The sequence below is a fragment of the Condylura cristata genome, unplaced genomic scaffold (assembly GCF_000260355.1).
Source record: "Condylura cristata isolate star-nosed mole 26May11 unplaced genomic scaffold, ConCri1.0 scaffold00008, whole genome shotgun sequence".
In the NCBI taxonomy this organism is placed as follows: domain Eukaryota; kingdom Metazoa; phylum Chordata; class Mammalia; order Eulipotyphla; family Talpidae; genus Condylura; species Condylura cristata.
Window position 1 is genome coordinate 23,538,898 of NW_004567109.1, and position 18,901 is coordinate 23,557,798.

General features: G+C 45.3%; 1 protein-coding gene across 5 annotated transcripts in view; it reads left to right on the forward strand.

Annotated features, from left to right (window-relative positions):
- The window catches only part of ST3GAL3 (ST3 beta-galactoside alpha-2,3-sialyltransferase 3), a 144,765-nt gene that overhangs the window by 38,668 nt on the left and 87,196 nt on the right, over positions 1 to 18,901 (forward strand). For 3 of the 5 annotated variants that reach the window (XM_012722387.1, XM_004678897.2, XM_012722385.1), the window contains exon 2: positions 15,718 to 15,760. In XM_012722387.1, the coding sequence (XP_012577841.1) occupies positions 15,718 to 15,760 (43 nt within the window). Of the gene's footprint in view, positions 1 to 3,439; positions 3,488 to 15,717; positions 15,761 to 18,901 lie in introns of all 5 variants that reach the window. The other 2 variants (XM_012722386.1, XM_004678896.2) reach the window with 1 other exon arrangement.

Genomic DNA, 18,901 nt, shown 5'->3' on the forward strand with positions numbered 1-18,901 from the left:
TGTGTCTTTTGGGTAGATACCTAGGAGTGGGATTGCTGGGTCGTAGGGAAGCTCCATGTTTAGCAGTTTGAGGAACCTCCAAACAGTTTTCCATGGGCTGCTTTTTTTATTGCTGCTCATCTAGGCAGGGCTCAGAATGCCCTTCCTAATCTCCAGGTCAATGTGACCTCTCACCTAGAAGGCTCCATGGTCCCATTTCTTATTCCTGCGCTCTGACTTTCGGGAATGCTTTTATCTGCCTAAGATGAAGCCAGGCTTGAACTTCTGAAGTTTGTACGTGCAGGACAGGTCAAGGTTGACTTCGAATGGATGAGAATCTATACGTAGGACGTATCCCCTACACCCAGCCCCAACTCGTAGAAAGAATATCACTCACCTGACATCACTTTGAAAGGAAGCAGGGATGTTCCCAGTTTATTCCTTTGTGTAATAGACATATTGCCCACTTTCTCAAAGCTCAAAATGAATAGGTACTCTTTTCCTGAAAGGACCGTGCAGTTTACTAACAGAAAAAGAGAAGTAAAAAAAGAATTGTAATGCAGCATAATAAATGCCACCAGAGCATCAGTGGTGACCTAAGAAGAAGTGAGCAGAACTGATTAGAGAAACTTCAAGAAGAGGGATGATGGAGTTGGGTTTTATGAAAACAGTGGAAGTTGTTCACCCACACAGGCAGAGGGATCATTGCTGTCTGAAACACGAAGACTCATCTCTTTAGGGAAATGGAAGTAGTTTGGAATATCTGGAACATAAGCTAAATTAAAGGTGGCAAATGAGGCAAAATGGTGAAAACCTTGAATGTCAGAGCTTGGATTTCTCTCACAGGCTACAGAATACCACTGCAAGGTTTTAATCAAAAGCGAAGACGTAGTCAGGTGTATTCATTAGAAAAACTCAACAGCAATATAAAGGATTGGACTAAATTGCAGGCAGAGTCCAGTTTGAGGACTAGAGAAACAGTACCAGCAAAAAAGAAGAGAAAAGAAAATGAAAAAAGGCAGATATCCAGAAAAGTTAAATCTATAGGCAGGGAAAGTAAATTAGGGGCCGTCTGGGACTGCAGGCGGGAACAGGGCGTGACCAAAAATGGACACAAGAGATCTTTTTTGGGTAATGGAAATATAATACTGCATATGGCAATAGAGGTGTAGCTCTGGGCATTTTCTAAAAGGCCATTGAATGATACCCTTAAAATGAGTGAATTTATAGTATGTGCATTAAGCCTAAATAAGGTTCTTTCAGAGAGAGAAAGAGAGATCTCTCTTCTAAAAGGGTAATAGGATTAAGAGGAGACACTTGTAAGAAACGTTGATAAAGAATTTTGATCTTAATGGCCCTCCCTAGTGGTGCAGCGGGTTAAAGCTCAGCACACAGCTGCTTCAGTGCGAGTTTGATCCCCTTTCCCGGCCCTGGAGGAGATCCACATGGCGCAGCAGACCTCTCCTGTCTCGCCTGCTTGCTGCTCCCCTCAGCAGTGTACTTCGTCGATCTGCCTGTTCTGCTCCCCACTCTGTCTCTAGTGAAGCCTCTCACCACCCTGTACCTCTGGCTTGTACTCCGGTTCTGTATGCATAAATAAATAAATCTTTAAAAAAAGAATTCGTATCATTATATAAATTAATATGATCACCTGTATGTCCAGTGATGAGTCCTAATACATTTTTGTAAAAAAAAAAAAAAATTGCCAACCATACCCCTTACTCAGTGTGTTTCAAAGCATAGGGACTCTCTTTAATTGGAGGTACAAAATTTCTTCCTCTTAATCCTTACCCAAAATCATCTTCTCTAATTCTTGCCATCTAGTTCTTAGCAAACACTGCTATGAGAAAAATATTTATGAAGGATTGTCCGAGGATTTGTGGTTCATTCATTTCTCTAAGCAGTATTACTCAGCAAAGAGTTATTGTGTGCCAGGTGTTTTGCTGGCAATAAAGTCGTGCATACAGCAGATAGAGTGTCCACCTTCGTGGGCCTTAGTCTAGCAGTGGGGCTGGATGCTTTGCGAGTATGTGCTGTAACTAGCCATTGTGTTGGGCCTCTGGGTCTGCAGGATGTGCTCTAGGCACTGGTACTCTGCACCCAGCTGGCATTCTTTTGTAGTGAGTGAGCCTTTTGAATATGATCCCTTCTGTGTCTGGGGTCTCTTGGGTTATCCTGAGCCTTATATTATCTTCTTGTTCCTTATAATTGCTTTTGTTGAGCTGTTCATTGGCACTATGCCATCACTTTATGTTGGCTCATGTTCTAAGAAATAGCCAGACAAGATTCACAACTACTTACTGTAGAAATGTTGCAGGAGGCACAGTCCTTCCACTCCACACACCACCTTCATTAAGACCATGAGGAAAATGTCTTTATGATCACTGTATGGTATTTGCTTTTATATTTTGGTTTTTTACCTGCCCTGAAGTGCTCTGCTCCTTCTTGCTTCAGGTCTCTACATGTGGAATTCTCTCTGCCTGGAATGCCCCCCATTCCTTACCTGTCAGGTTTAACCCTTACTTACCCTTCTGTTAGTTATTCAAGTGCTACTTCTTTAGGGAAGCTCTCCCTAGCCAACATCCATCCCCCTTTTCAACCAGGGCTTCTTCCTAATATAAACTTTCACAGCACTCTTTTCCTTCTCATTTAACTAGCTTTTAGTCAAGTAATTTCCTTCTCACCTAACTAGCTTTTAGTCAAGTAATTTCCTTTCTTAGATTGATGACAGGGAAACTATGCTTTTTTTGTTTGCTATTGAATCTCAGAGTCATAGTATAATAGTTCATAGTAGATGCTCAATAAATACTTGCTGAAGGACTGAATGAATGAATGAATGCACTATGAGCATGGAATGTTGTTGCTGTTTGCTTTCTTTTTTCCATTGACTGTTTGAAAGCTCCAGCCCTTCTGGATTTCACTGTAGCATCTGTGTCAGGCGTCATGGGATGAGTTTTGTACACTAACATTCCCCTGACTGTATAGTATGTCTCCTTTCCTTCTTCATTATTTAAATTCCAGTGTGTATATTTTAAGTCACTTTAAGACATTTGGAGGGAGAAATAATAAACAATAGGTAACAGAAGAAAGGGAGAAGTCAAGGGGAAATATGTTAGTGTCTTTTACTAGATAAAGGAATGGAGTTATCTTTTGCTTTAGTTTTATGTTCATTATGGGAAGAAAAGGAAGGAAATTTACCCTTCACTTGGCAGGAAATGCCTATGAAAAATTTGGGACCTGTCCATTCCCTAAGATGTTCCTCCCACTGGCAGGAGGTTTGGGGGGCTGGCTGGGCAGGGCCTCAGGCCCAGTGGAGGGGGCGTGGCCGTGGAGGCTGTGGGGACAGCTGACTTCTCCAGCTGACTTTCCTTGTGGGAGGCTTTGGGCAGAGCTAGTGGGAGCTTGTTTTTGTTTTACTATAAGAAGGAGAAAGAAATGAACTTGTCCTCTTGTGTTACAGATTCAGTGGTTCTTTCCTTTGACTCCGCTGGACAGACACTAGGCTCAGGTACCAATCTCCCTTCTCTCTCCCCCCACCACCCTTCCTGCCCCATCATCCTTTCAGCACTCAACACTGGCTGCATCTGAAGTGGGGCCTAATGGGTTAGAAGGCATCTGGGAGGGCAGTGCAGTAGTATCTCAGAATCTTGGGAACACCTTTCTGGGTCTCTTGACTAGGAAGCAACAGTTGGATGCAACATCCCGAAGACTTAGCCTGTTGCTTTAAAAGTATGCCCTGAGACGTCTGCTGTAGGTGCCCCTTCCTCTTCAGAGTGGTCCAGGTTCACGTGAAAGGGTATCTGTCTGCTGTGTATATATCCTTTCTGGACGATTGGGGCAGACAAGGGAGCTACCAAGCTTTCGGCTTGTTGAAGTAGATAGCCGTCAGGGCTGTCCAGCAGAATGCCAGGCTGGAGAGAGCATCACCACTTCCTGAGGAAATGCACCTCTTTTCTATACAGGATGATAGCACACACGTCCTATATGTTCACAACACACCTCCTCCAGGAGATGCCCTTTGCTGCACACAGAGCAGTGCATGCAGCCCAGCTCCAACCCACCCCCTAGCAAATTTCCAGGGTTCACGGGAGCTTGACTCCTCTTTGTCTGAGGAAGTCTCCCCAGTCCACACCGCTGTGTCTGTTGGTGGTGAGCAGAAAGAGGTTACTCTGATTCTTTAGCTTTGCATCCCTTTGGGCCCAGAGTGACTTGACTCTGTGGGAAGAGCATTTCTGTACACTAAACGCTTGTTTTTAGTTGAAGGTGGTGCTTCTTGCACTGTGGGTGCTTCCTATGAGTGACAGGGAGACTTTGCCGACCTCTTGAGGGCAGTTCATGCTTTTTGCTGTGCTTGACTGGAATAAAGTAAGGTTTCACAAGGTAGCCTTGAGGTTCAGGCAGTGCGGTAGTGAGGTGAGGGAAAGCTGTTCAGACAAAACCACCACTATCACTTTGTACTGAGAGCCTACTGTGTGCCAGCACCATGTTGAGAACTTCACACACATCTTGCCTGGGGGGTAGTCTATCTTTGGTAAAGATGAAGGCCATTCAAAGAGGGACAGTAATAGGTGCAGGGCAGGTACCTCTGCAACTCTGAAGCCACACTCTCCCTTGCTGGCCTGCTCTCTTAAGCTCTGTGGGCTTGAAGAGGCCCTCACCAAGAGGCAGAGTCAGGAGAGGTCATCTATTAAGATTAGAATTTTAAAATAAATTTAAATTTGTATCTTCATAGAGGAAGATATTTATCAGTGATATTACATTCAAGTTAGAATTTCTGTTAATCAAGAGACACCATTAAGAAAACGAAAAGGCAGGGTCTCCCTGGCGCTCCATGTAGCCACATCAGATCTGAGCATGTACAGCTGCCAGTACAAACCCTCCTGGGACCTTGTAGAAGCTGAAAGTGTATATAAGGCCCTGACGTCCTACAGGGGGCTCAAGGGGCTCAGCCTTGGGATGTGAATCCGCTGAGTCAGCACTGGTACATGAAACCTCTTCTTGGTAGCCCTGGTGTCCATGTTTCCTTTGTGCTGTATAACAGCGGTGTACCAAAGACTTGAGAGCTGAGCTCAGGGGCAGCCTCCCTCAAGTCCCACATTGGGCACTGGGTCGCATACCCCAGAACGCTTCTGAATAGGCTCTGACAATGGAGCTGGCATCAAAGCCACAGCTTACATGAAGCCAGTCAGAACTTGCCATGTTAATCTAATCTTGTCGATTGTCTGGTAAGACAAAAATATCAGTATTTTCCATTGAATGTAAGCAAGACCTAGGGTTTCATAGCATCATATTTAAAATCTCCAGATACAATACAAAATTAATTACACAATGAACCAGGAAAATTTTAACTTGCAGATTTGCCAATACTGAGATGACAGAATAAAGAACAAGGCACTTTAAAATGAAGCCAAAGGACCTTTATTTTGAATAACAGAAGAAAAAAAGATTTAAAAGTTGAACAAAGCTTAGTGACCTGTGAGACAATATCAGAAGATAAAGACTGAAGGCCTGGGGTGAAGGGGTGGTGAGAGGCTTCACCAGAGACAGAGTGGGGAGCAGAACAGGCAGATCGACGAAGTACACTGCTGAGGGGAGCAGCGGGCGGGCCAGGAGAGGTCTGCGGAGCCATGTGTCAGCTCCCATGCTGCAGTGGCTGGGGCCAGCTTCGTAGTGCTGCACTTTAAGCCATTGCGCCACCAGGGAGGGCCCACGGGGCCTTTGCCCTCACCGTTCAGGCCCCCACCGTTCCCTCGATCTGGTGTGCCCTTATCTCCTCTGCATTACTGTCTCAGGCCCTCTGTTCAGCTGTCACCTCTGCACCCAGGCTACTTGAGCTGTAGTAGCCGACTCCCTGCCAAGCAGTCTGTTCTTTTCAGCACTCGTATGTATCTGCTTCTTTACTGGGGAACCATTAGTCTCCCCTACATTAGGCTTCATTTGGCCAGGTATCTAGTGTAAGCTCTTGTTCACTGCTGTGTTGCTGGTTCTTAGAGCAGTGCTAGGTGCTTAGGTTGTTAAATAAAGAGTAAAAAATTAGACGTAGTGTTGTCCATCACTTAATGGACACTTAAGGGTCACATAAATAATGGTGCATACAGTAGAATACTGTGTGGTAACTAGAATTGATGATGCGTGTATTTTCACTGACATAGAAGATGTCTGGTGTCGGGACTGGCCCCAGTGAACCGTCAGAGGGCAGGGAGAAGTGGGGAAGGGGAGCAGGCACGAGGAGGACACGGGAGTCGGAGCTGGGTGCAACTCCTGCCCATCTTTTTAGCAGGTTTTTATTGATACTGTTTAGCAAGTAGTTAATTACAATAATGTATCAGGTTAGTTAATAAGAAATGAGCATAAAAGTTCTCAAGGAAGAGGGGAACAATGCATACTCTTCCTGACACTTTATGGCACACTAGACTATACATATGTGTGATAACTTTTATGTGTACGGATGTTTAACTATGACTTCAAAGGATAAGGGGTCTGGGAAAGGATGATCTGTTAGTAAAGGATTTAGGGGTCCTAGGGAAGGAATAAATTGTATTAGCAGAGTCATCAGTGATTGTCTAAAGAAAAGCTAATGGTTAACTTAAGGCTAGCAGAGAGTAGCTAGTGTTTGTTTTAGGAAAAGGTTAATTAAGACTAGCAGAGAGTAGTTAGTGATTGTTTAAGACAAAGGTAAATTAAGAGGAAGTCACATAGTCATGCATTAAGCAAAATCTGTGTCAATAATGTTAGCAAATTGTCCATGAGTCCTTATACCCTGGGAGTTTTATCAGAGGTTTTTTGTTTTAAAAGGCCAGGAAGCTTCCCTGGAGTCTTGATGCTGGAAGGTGGAGGGTGGGAGGGGGTGGAGGGTAGGAGGTGGGTGGGTGGGTGTTTTATCTCTTCTGGAGGTTGCCTTTTGTCTCCAAACAGAGGAATTTCCTGCCCTGGGGCAGCTCATATTTTGCCCTGGCCAGGTAGCCAATTTATGAAGCTAAGACAATCTAGTTGTAAACTGATGGTTGCTCAGAATATTTTTGATATTGTGATTATACAAAAAAGGGAGGTTGTAACATAAGTGCAATGGAAATTCTGATTTTTCAGAGCTTTTCCCTTCCATGCTGAATTTGTCAGTCAACAGAAGTTGTATAGCTTGTGTCAATCCAGAATATTGTTGAGTGCACAAGACAGGAACAAGCAGCATGTAAATGAAGGTCACAAGTAGGTAACATTATAGTATGTACACAGCTACACATAACACTATGGAAAGAGATTGTTGGGAAATTAGTCACAAGAAGTTTATAGTGATAAACTTTAAATAATGGAGTTTTTGAATGATTCTTCATTTTTTATAAGATTTCTTCATTTGAATTTTTATAGTAAATCTGTTGCTGCTGTAACAGGGCAAAATAAGTTAATTTTGTTTGGAGAGAGAGACACTGTTTCATGTAATGATTGTCGGATGGTAATTTACACCTCTGTACTGCACCGGATGGTACGCGCCATGAGTCTGAGATACAGCAACTGTTTCCTCCTCTCTCTGTCCTGGCTGCTCCTCTGACAGCTGTGCCTTAGAAGCCTTCTGCAGCTTTTTGCAAGATCCCGTGGCATGTTCTGTACACACGCAGTGTCACGTATAGAATTGTACGAACTGTGCGTTCGACTCCAGCATCTACTATTTTCCCGGGATAGAGGGGAGTCGTGCATGGCCGCTTGCCTGCATGGGGGTGGGACATTCACCTGCCAGTGGTGAATGCCTCCCTCCATCGGCCCAGGTGACCCAGGGGGCAGAACTGAGCTGTGCCCAGCTGGAGGGCTCACACTCATGGGGCTCATCTGGGGCTTCTTCTGGCCTTTCTCCTCCTCCATGCCAGCGTGCAGCCTTTTGTGATCGGATTTTAGTTTATAAACTTCTAAGTTATTTTACTGGGTCAGCTAATTTTTTTTAGGTCAGTGAATTTTTCTGTGTTTATTTTATAGAATGGCTTTCCTATTTTAGTTTGTCTTTGATTAATTGATCCCACAATGTGATTTATTTCTCTGACTTGAGATGATGTGGGAGATGTTTGCACTCTGACCAGTGCCCTCGGCTTCTGGAGCTCCTGGGACTCATGGGAGGCCCTTGACATGCCCCTGGGTGGGCGCGACTGGGATGCTGGCCTCATGGCTGCCATTCTCCCTAGATGAGGGTCAGCTTTTCTCGTTTCCTCAGTGCCTCAGTGAGGCCCAAAGCTTCAGAGGCAGGCCCTGGCTGCTCCACCCCACCCAGCAATCCCAATGTGGGCTGGAGCCAGTCAGGCTGTTTCCCCTCCTGAGCCTCTGTAAAGTGGAGATGCTGACAGAATGAAATCGAGAGTGCAGGAAAGAGCCCTGACGGCCGCACTGGATGCATAATAAACAGTGATTCCCCTCAGTCTTTCCCCCGTCTGGCGTATGGGATTCTGGAGACTGCTGCCAGCATCTCCCCTACCCTCCCTGATGTGTAACTTACGTCTCTGCCAGCCTGCAACTGTTACTAGAGACTGCAGGGCCGTTTTTTCAGCGGTGAATGGCCTGTTTTGGTTGGGACAGGTTCTCATTCCCTGTCCCTCAGTGCCCTTTGCCCTTAGCGCTTCATTGTGGCTCAGAGAGTGGCGCCAAAGACCCCTCTCCAGACAGCTGGCGGCCGGGCCTCTCTGCTGGGTGGGGTTCTGCTCACTGGCCTGTGGCATCCGACGTGCACTCCAACAGGAAATGCTACGACTTTTACAAAATGCTAACTTTTATAGGTCCTGCAACTGCTCCTCCTTGTAGTCTTTGTGGGAGGTGTTCACCGCCAGCAGCAGCAGGGGTAAATGAGCATCTGTTCTGTGCAAAGCACACGGTGGACGGGAGTTTGCTGTGGTTCTCGCTGGGGCCTGGAAATTGCAGTGGCAGGGCCGACTCGCATGGCGCAGCCGTGTTCCCTGAGATTCCTCCTGGGGCGAGGGGCCCTGGCTTGGGCTCTCAGGGAGGTTACTCTTCATCCTGAAACAGTGTCACTGTGCAGTGCGTGCTGTGGGCCGTTTACACTCGGGAGCGGTGTTAGAAAGTGACAGCATTTGTATATACACAAGGTAAACCAGAGGGGACTTCGGGTATCTAAATAGAGCTTATGAGAACATAATTTCCTTTATATCAGAGATTAATGAGCAAAATGAAACCCAGAGTATAATGGAATATATTAAAGGTAGACTGAAACAAAACAAAACAAAAATAAATGTTAAGATTTGTACTTAAAAAATTCAGCTTGCGGCCCTCCATTGTGCGCAGCGGATTAAAGCACAGCACTGAGAATCTAAAGCCGCTTCCGCATGAGTTTGATTCCTGCCTGCCCCGGAGGTGACCACATGGCGTGGCAGACCTCTCCTGACCCGCCCGCTGCTCCCCTCAGCAGTGTACTTCGTCGATCTGCCTGTTCTGCTCACCACTCTGTCTCTGATGAAGCCTCGCGCCACCCCTGAGCCTCTGGCCTGTACCCCAGTTCTGTATGTACAAATAAATAAATCTTTAAAAAAAAATACAGCTTGTTTTAATGTTCATAAATTTTATTGAGTTGTTGGAAAAGTCATGATACATTTTTTTTTCTGTTTTTCAAAGACTTTCTTTGTTTTTCATCATGACTTTTCCTACAGCCCAATACTCCAGGGTTATGCCTGAAAAGATTTTATGTAACTCCAGTTAAGAGTTTTTAATGCTGCTCTTTTAAAAAATGCTTAGTTGTTACAGCAAAAAAAAAAAATTTCTGTCCACACAAGTAACTGATAAAAAGTCTAAACAAGTAACTGATAAAACAAGTAACAGCTAGACTTTAAGCATGGCTTTAAATTTTTGAAAAAATTGGAGTAAGATAGCCAAAATTCTTTGTGACTATAATCAATCATTAAAAATCACATACATTTTTAGGGTTTATAGCACTGTTTAATATTACCCAGTTTCACTGTGGTATAGTTGAGAAAAATATATTTATTTAAGGTATATAGCCCAATAATCTGATGTATCTGTATGCATTGTGAAGTGACTGACACAATAAAGTTAAATAGCACATTCAAAAAAAAAAGTAACTGATTAAAAAGTATAAAGCCATTTTTACACTATTCAGAAGTTTACAACATTTGAAATTTGTTTACACTATCTGCTGGTGCTTCCTTTTCTTCATCAGAATTGCAGTGTTGAAATTTCTTGCAATAGAACAAATGGTTTCAAATCTAGTCTCTTTTTTTTAATATCAAGTATTTCATAATAGTGTGATGCTCTGTTGCACATTTTTTAGAGCAGCTTGGTGACCGTAAAGGCTGTTAGCTGCAGGTATACAGATAGACATGGGGATAGCGGGCAGGTGTTTTGGCTTCCTCTGGAGCGGTGCCCCGGTCAGCAGCATCTGGGGTCATTGCTCCAGGAGCACTGGGAAGACACACTCTTCCAGCTGCCCCACCTATGTGCTCTCGAGCAGGACGGTGCTTAAGTAAATGTCACACACTCACTGGTTCTGGGGACCAGCAGGCGTCCCATCAGATCCTGCTTGACTGAAGCTTTTTGTTGGGCTCCCAGGCACAGCTGTTTACAGCCAGAGGTGCCGGTCCCCAGGTTTTATCTAGCTCTCTAAAGACTGAGGGGATCAGTGCTTGGATTGCCGTTCAGACCTGCACACAGACCAGAACCTAGGCTGGGCAGCACCAGATCAGGACACAGGTGATTCTCCTGGTAATTCTGCCCACTTGGTCTTCACTGGGGAAGTGCTCTCGTTAGGTGCCTTACACTTTGGTGTATGGTCTCCTTTTTTTTCATATTCAGTCTGAATCTTCTAGGAATTTTTGTGAGATCAGAACACCTACCTGTCCCCTTGAAACGGCAGTGGACAGTGAAGGGTGAATTTCGAAGACTTTGGGCATCTGAAATGCACTCACATCTTCACAGGTGTGAGTTTGACTTGGTGCAGGTGCAGGAGAAAAAGAGCAGGGATTTGCACCACCCTTGCCATTTCCCACTTGAAGCTTGGCGAGAGGCACTTGTCAGGGGTTTTAGTGCTGCTTGGCTTGCCAGGCAGGGAAATGCTGAACTTAACACCTTTCTTTTACTGCAAAATTGTGGACTTGCTGCTTTGTCCGCTGAGAGCAGAGGAACCTCTGGTGCTGGGAGCGCTGTGTGTGCACATCAGCACGTGCCTGCCAGGCCGGCTTGGAAGTCCCAGAGTCTTCTGTCTGATCACAGGTCTGGAATCAGGGCTGCTGGTGAGACCCAGGCTTCGCTGCCACCTTCCCCAGAGGTTAACTGGCCCTAAGAGTCAGTGTACTCGAAACAGCATCTCCACTGTGGAAGCTGAACCCCAAGGAGCTTCAAGAACACATTTGTGTCCCTTGAGGTGCTCTGGGGCTGGCGGCCTCGCCAGACCAGCTGTGGTGAGCTCCGCCTTTGTGTTTCCGGGGCCTCGTGCCTGTGCCTTCCTGAGGGCTCTCTGTCCTGGGTTATATTTCCTAAAAATTATGCATAGGCTTGTCAACAAGTCGGGGATCTCCATGAGACACCGACCACAGATTAGACCAGCAGTAATGGCTTCGGAATGTGTCGCTCGCCTGAGAGAAGAGTGGTTTCAGGTCTGACCCCTGAGTGGGTGGAGGTGGGGCCCTCGTGGTTACTCAGGAGCTTTAGAACTAGTCTCTGTGGAGAAGATTGCCTTTTAGGCTTTGGTAAATGACAGGAGGGCATTACCTTGGCACATTTGGAGTCATCAAAAGGGAACTCTGGAGTAAAACACAGAGATGTGGGGGAAGACAGCAAGGCAGCCTTGCTGTCGGCAGGCAGCTGCGCCACGGTACGTGGACACTGGGAGCCACCGGAGCAAGGGAAGCGCCTGCAGAGGTGGCCCCGCGGGTGCGTGGGAGCGGCCAGAGCTGCCACCCAGCCAGCACGGAGGACGGCAGAGACCAGGTCCGCGGCTGCTTGTCGGGCTCCCTCGCTCAGTCAGTCACTCTGTCCATTCATCGGCACAGTTATGGAACACCAGCCAGAGACACCGATAATTGCAAGTTAGGATTGTGTGAGGGGACAGACTGGTCCTGGCTACTGTAAAAACCCAGCTCCTGGCCCCCTGAGACAGGGGTGAGATGCTGGCACAAGGTAGGCCAACCCTGGGATTTTTGCCATTTGGGAGCGGAGAGTCCACTTCTGGGCCCCTACACAGTAGTAGGTGATGTCTGTCTGGACTGACTGGCGGCCATGTGTCCCAGCTTGGAAGCGGAGTTTGTCAGGGATGGTAAGAGGCCGTACACCTCCCTGTCAGTTCTGATGGTGCCTGAAGCCCTCTGCACCCGGGGCATTAAATTGTCTTATTTGCAGCTAAGTCAGTGCAGCCGGTATATTGAACATGCAGGAAACATTGGGATACTATCAGACACCTAATTTTTCAGTTTTGGAAGTTGAAAATTTTGATATGTCTGAGGTAATACGAGTCCTATGGTCACATTGAATCATCAATTTCAAAATTAGACTGCCCAGCCTTGTGTAATAGGCATAGCTTTCAATTCACTCAAAGCTACAGTGACCTCCCTCCCATATCAGGACTTAACCAGTGAGAGCCAGACCAGGGCAGAGTGCGTGCCTGCTTTGGTTTGTCTCCAGTTGCCAATGCTATTTCTGGACTTTCTGGAATTGGTGAAAAAGGGAGGGCGAAAATGTGAGCAGAAAAGACAAAAGATCGTGTTGGCACTCTAAACTGGCAAGTGTTCAAAGCTTGTGGGGTGCTCTTGGGGGTGTTTTGGGCACATTCTCTGTAGCTCCCCTGATGTGGGTCATGGTGGGTCATGGTCTTGCCTGAGCCTGGCCCCTCACTCCCTCTACAGTTCGTGGGACTTCCATTGCCTGCCCTGGGCTTCTCCTGCCAAGAGTCTGACTGCTCCCCGCCCCCCCCCCCCCGGCACATCTCTGCAACATCTGGAAGAGCCCCTATGAATTCATTTGTGCATCTTTTTCTGAGCAGATTCTGGGAGTGCAGGCAGTTCCAGTGCAGCTGCTTCCTGTGACCAGCCTCTCTGCTGTGGGTAGTGGGGTCTGGGAGAGGGTTGCTGGCCATCCACCATGTCCCCATAGTTTAAGGGCTGTGTGTTGACTTGCTCCACCAGGCTTGCTGGAGAGACTCCTGCCTGCGCCTCCCCTACAGGGAGGTGGGCTCATACCGGCTCTCCCCAAGGAAAGTTTTCAAATCGTCTCTCCATAATCTTGTTTTACAGTTAACCTCCACAGGGAGGCCTTTATTTGTCACGAGCATGTTCAGATATTTCCTTTGACAATCTGCATCTTAGTCTAGCACCACACTTTAGCATCTGACATTTATCACTTCAAGGCGAGACTGGAAGGTTCTCTTTTTAGCATCCTGGTGGACCAGTTTGGTTTGGACTTACGACCATTTTGACCAAATAGTCCAGATAACAGCAGTCAGCACACGTTTACTGAGTACTTACTGTGTGCAGCCCCAGGAGGAAACAGGCTCGGCCAGCTCTGAGCCCGCCAGCTGACTCCATGGACGCGTTTGGTTGCTCCTCCTCATCTTCAGTTTTCTCAAACTTGTTGCCAGTATTTACAGATTGAGCCTTAAAAGACTCAGATTCTTGCCTTGGCAAAAAATCAAAAGCTGTGACAACACAGGGCTGCCTTGCTGCCCCGGATCATTAGCTGGAGCCGGTGGCGGCCGCCCCCCACGGCGCGGCCTGGTCTCCAGATGGGCGCCACGCCCTCCTGGCGCGGACCTGAGCCAGCCAGTCGCTGCCATCTATCATCCTCGGACTCACACAGTTACCTTTTCTTACAGAGTGAAGGGAAACACCCGTGCTGTTCGGGTCTCAGCAAGAGAATGAGAACAGCAGATAGTCCAAAAGAGCCATGGAGGGAGACCTGATTCCTTTAAAAATACAGTGTTCTTCCATGCTTAATACGTTGTGTATGTGTTTGACAAAACTTAAAATGCCATCGGAAAATAGCCCATACGTGTAATTATGGTAACGCTGCTGAGCCTATGTGATGAAAGCAAGGCAGTTGGAAAGGGTTGTTGTGTGAGTGGTGTGGGCAGCCGTGAGAGGGCATTCGGTCCTTCTACTTCCCTCATCGATGATACGTTCTTGCTTGGCCTCTGACATTTGTGTTTGCAGCAAGAGGAAAACCTTCTCTGGCCTCTCTGGGAGGAACCCACCCAAACATGGGTCCATTGTGTGTACAAAACAGTCCTGACTGTCTCGAAGCAGTAGCAGGAATGCTGCGGTCAGACCACATGGGGGGAAATTGACAGGTATTTGGCAAGTTAGTGAAGTTTTCTTTTTCATGGAATGATGAAATGGAACTATTCGAAGAGTAGTTTTTTGCAAATTTTTTCAGTTTGTTTTTTTAATGGAAGCCTTTTTTTGTATTGATTTTTATAAGTTCCTGCTATCTTAAAGTCTGTCATCCATTTATCATCCATTAACCAGAATTGTTTTGAGGAAAGATTTCCATTTCTCCAAGCACATTCTCTAGAGAGGCAAACCTTCTGTTGAATTGTGTGTCCTGGTTGGCATCTTTAATTTTAAGGAGAGAAATTAATTTCGCTAATTTTGCACACAGTTCAGCTGCTTGTGAAGTGTACACGTCTGGCCTGACTTAGCCTTACAGAATAGCCCCTGTGAAGTGCTTGTCAGTACATGGAACTTCCCTGGCCTGGCCATTTGTGCTTATCAAGACTGATAAGTTCGTCGAGATCCTGCTGCTTGTTCTTCTCCATCCAGTTGCTTGGTCGTGGTAACCTGGGCCAGCTGAGCGCTGCCTTCATAGCAGCTACTCACATTCTCTGGTCCCCTCGCATCCTCCTGTGCCAGTAGGCGGACAGCTGTGAGAAACAAGTCCATGACACGCCTCTCATTTTCCTTGTGCAGGAACAGCTGTGATTCTCCTACTTTGTTTTGTGGATACTGAAAACTGTTACGTCGGTGCTTTGCACTTAGTGCTTGTTAGCTGTGAGAAGTCTTGGGGATAGACCTGCAATTTTTTTTCCCCCAAGTTCCCTTTATGGTAATTTTCCACCAGCAAGCACATGGGACGTTTAGATATCATTTTTGTTGTTCTTCTCCTGGCTACATGTTATTCCTTACGCTGTTCTCCATTTTAGATCCCAGGTTGCCTCGTTTTAAAATTCTAGTACTTCATACAGTTTTGTAAAACTGCTTCACCGTGTGAATATATGAACAAGCAAGGTATAAAAAACTTAAATAAAAATTTCAATGACTTATCACTCGTTGCAATTACCTCACCAATTTGTTTTTAAATTTTATTTTTCTGTTGAGTCTTTGTCATTGCCACAAAGGATCATTGCATGGATTTGAGGCCTCATCTTCACTCCATGGCTAACGTGGCTGATTTAGGGAAAGTGTGCTTACAGCTCAGAGGAAGCGGTGGTTGCTCCCACCTCTTACTTCTCCAGGGACCAGGGTGTGCTTTATGACACGTCAGTGTCAGGTGCTACATTAATACCCGGAGGCAGTCACATAGCAGCACAGGCCTGGTTGGCCTGCCAGGCGTGGAAATACCTGGCACTCACCCTGGTTCTTTACAAGACAGGTGTCCAGTGAGAGTGTTAGGACTTAATTTAGTTGCAGCTTCTGGATTTGGCTTTGCTCTTGAAAGCTATATCTGTCCCTGCCTTCTAGGTCCAGAGATTACAAGCCGCAAGTAGACAGTGACTTGACCTTAGTGATATTTTCTGCTTTTCTTTTTCAGAGTATGATCGGCTGGGCTTCCTCCTGAAGCTGGACTCTAAACTGTGAGTAGAGTTATAACATGCTTGACCTCTGATAGATAGGTCTGTGAGAGTAGGGCTCCAGCTTTGAAGGATCAGCTCTGATTGCCTCTGTCCTCAATCTCTCAACAATATCGTGGAGTCTGTTACAGTCTGCAGGACCCTGGAGAGGATGGAATTCTGGGTACAAACACAAGGCCTTAAATTTGATTAGCACATACAGCTTATTCTAGAAGGAGCCATTGCAAGGAGTTTGAGGGACAGTGCGGCCCCAGGAAAGGCTTCAGTAGGAGATGGTTGAGTCACAGGAAGCAGCGGCCTCTCAGAGATGCTCTGCAGCCTGGCATGATCGTGGTCAGCCCCGTCTTTCTTTCTCACTTCAATTCCGGTCATACTGCCAGGTAAATCTTACCTGTTTCTCTAGCTTTGCTAAAATCTCCTTTCTTAGCTTGTCTTCTAGGAAAACTCAGACCACCTCTTCTTCCTCTGTGCTTCCTTTACATTTTCTGCCTCCTTCATCAATTATCTCACTAGACTAACTTACTATGTAATAATTATTAGTTATTAAGAACACAGACTCTGACCCAGGCAAAGCTTGGTTCAAATCCCGGGTTGTCATTTACGCTGAGCCTGCCTACCTCACAGGTTTGCTACAAGGATTTATTTTAGTTGAGTGATTTATAGGGGTATAAGCTATCTAATTCTCTCAGAACGCCTTCTTGTTCTGGCCCTCTTGCTGTGCCTACCACCTAGTCAATACTGTTAAGTACTCTGTAAACACTGAACACACAGACATACGATAGATGGATGCATGGATGGTTGAATGCATGGGTGCATGGCTGGATGGCTGGCTGGCTGGATGGGTGGCTGTGTACTTCCCCTTGGGATTAGGGTGCTTTAAGATTGGGATCTAGTCCCTGTTTGTGTTCACGAGCTACACAGAACCTCCTCCGTAACTAATGTGCAATAAGTGATCACAAAACTACCTGTGGCCCTTTCTTCTGTGAGTCATCTTTATATGCCTGTATCCCCGTCCTCTGCCAGACACACATGAAGATTAAAGTTGTGTCTCCTTTCTTCCCTCTCTTGCTTGATGCCTTGAACCACTTCTGATGGTGATGGCCACACCTCCACATACGAAGTCAATATGTCCACGTGTTAACATCTGGGGTATGGGACTTGATTATGCTAGAAAGTCATGGACTTTACTTTTAGAAAATCTTTAATTTAGTGTTCTGAGCAGAAGCTAAATCAAGGGTAAGTTATAGGCAGTGAAATGCCACCAGAACAGAAGAGCTGTAGCAATTACCAAGTTGAATCACACTGATGAACTTAAAAAGCTGTGTTATCCAGGACATGTTAACTACAGCATGTAAACTAGCTTCAGCAGTGTGAGCAGGGAAATCAGGGCACCCCTGCCCTGCTGTTCTGGCCGGGGGGCTGCAGTGGGCTGTTGTGTGTCATTCCATGAGCCATTTGAGTCAACTTGGTCTTTAGCCTGAGAAACTGCCTTGGCCTTATTTGATTTAACTCACAATTTACTGTTACTGCAAAGAGTTTTCCAGTCCAGTGCTTTCTTCAGAAGAAAGCACAGACACGCGGGGAAAGTTTTGGCTTGCTTCCAGGGAGAAGCTTCCAAATTAAGGACTCTGTCTTCTGGGGTACTTCCTTAGCAGTGTTGAAAGCCCAACTCCCCTAATAAAGTCCTTCTCTGCTTGTATTGTGTTCTGTTTCTGGCGTATGTGACCTGAATTTGGATCAGAAGAACTGGATTTGAATTCTGCCTCTGTGCTTAGAGTAATTCACTTCACCTCTCTGAATCCCAATTTTATGAAAAAGGTAGATAATAATACTTCTTGAGGTTTTATAAAGAATAAAAAAAATCTATAAAGCACAAATATACAAATAATAAGAATTTATTTTGTTTTGAATATATGCATATGTTCTGGAAAATTTTCGGGCATTATCTCTTTAAATTATGACTTTGTATTACTTTGTCTTCCTGGTCTGCTTCTGAAACTCTGACTAAGTGTTAGCCTCCAGGCTCTCATTTTTGTCCTCCGGATCTATTAATTTCTCTTCTGTATTTTCTATTTTGATCCTTTCCACATTAAACTGGAATGAAAGGACTCATCATAAGGATAAACTAGAATTAAACCTGCACCTCAAACCAGGTCTGTAGGAAAGGTTGCCAGAACTTAGGGTGGATCTGGACAATAAGTTAATAAAGCAGGACCGTGTGATATTTACAGCTATGGTCCTTGTCACTCAGGTGATCCAGCAACACACTTGAAGGTATTCAAACTGCAGTGACGCCAAGCTTACAGCAAAAGCAAATACAGATCCTCTGAAACAACATGCACAGCAGATAGAAAATAACTAAGCACACAGAGAGGCTCCAGTGGTGAGAACCATACAAAAGCAACAGACAACAGAGAAGAGCCCACAAAGACTTCTGAAATTTGAATTACCAGACACAATTTATAAAGCAATTATATATACTGTATCTAAGAAAATAAAAGATAAATTGAACTATGTACGTGGCATAAGGAAGTATAAAATGTAAAAGATAGGGAGAACCAAAAGAAAGATTGGAAAGAAAACTTCTAGAATTGAAAATATTCAGTGACCCACATTAAAAACTCAAAGGAGTTAGCAACGGATTAGACACATTTGAACACAGAGTTAGCGAACTCAAATATAAGTAAAAAGAAATGATCTGTAGCAACGCGGGCAGATGTTTCTGTAAAGGGCTAGGTGATTAAGGGCTATAGGATTTGGGGGGCCTTGTTGCCTCTTGTGACTACTTGGTCTCTGTTGTCATAGTGTGAAAGTAGCCAACAGCACTAGGTGAGTGAGTGGACTATATTCCAGTAAAACTTTATTTATAGACACTGAAATTTTACTTTGTGTTGTTTTTATGCCCGGAAATGTTATTTTTCTCCTGATTTCTCTCCACCCATTAAAAATGTGAAAGATAGTCTTTTAACTCTTACACCATACACAAAACAGATGTGGATTGGCTGACTCTTTTTCTTTTTTAATAATATAATAGTTTTTTTTTTTTACATCATTTTGTGCCTTTTCCCATCTCAGTTGATGGCTGACTCTTTTTTTTTTAATATAATAGTTTATTTTTACATCATTTTGTACATTTTTTTTTTT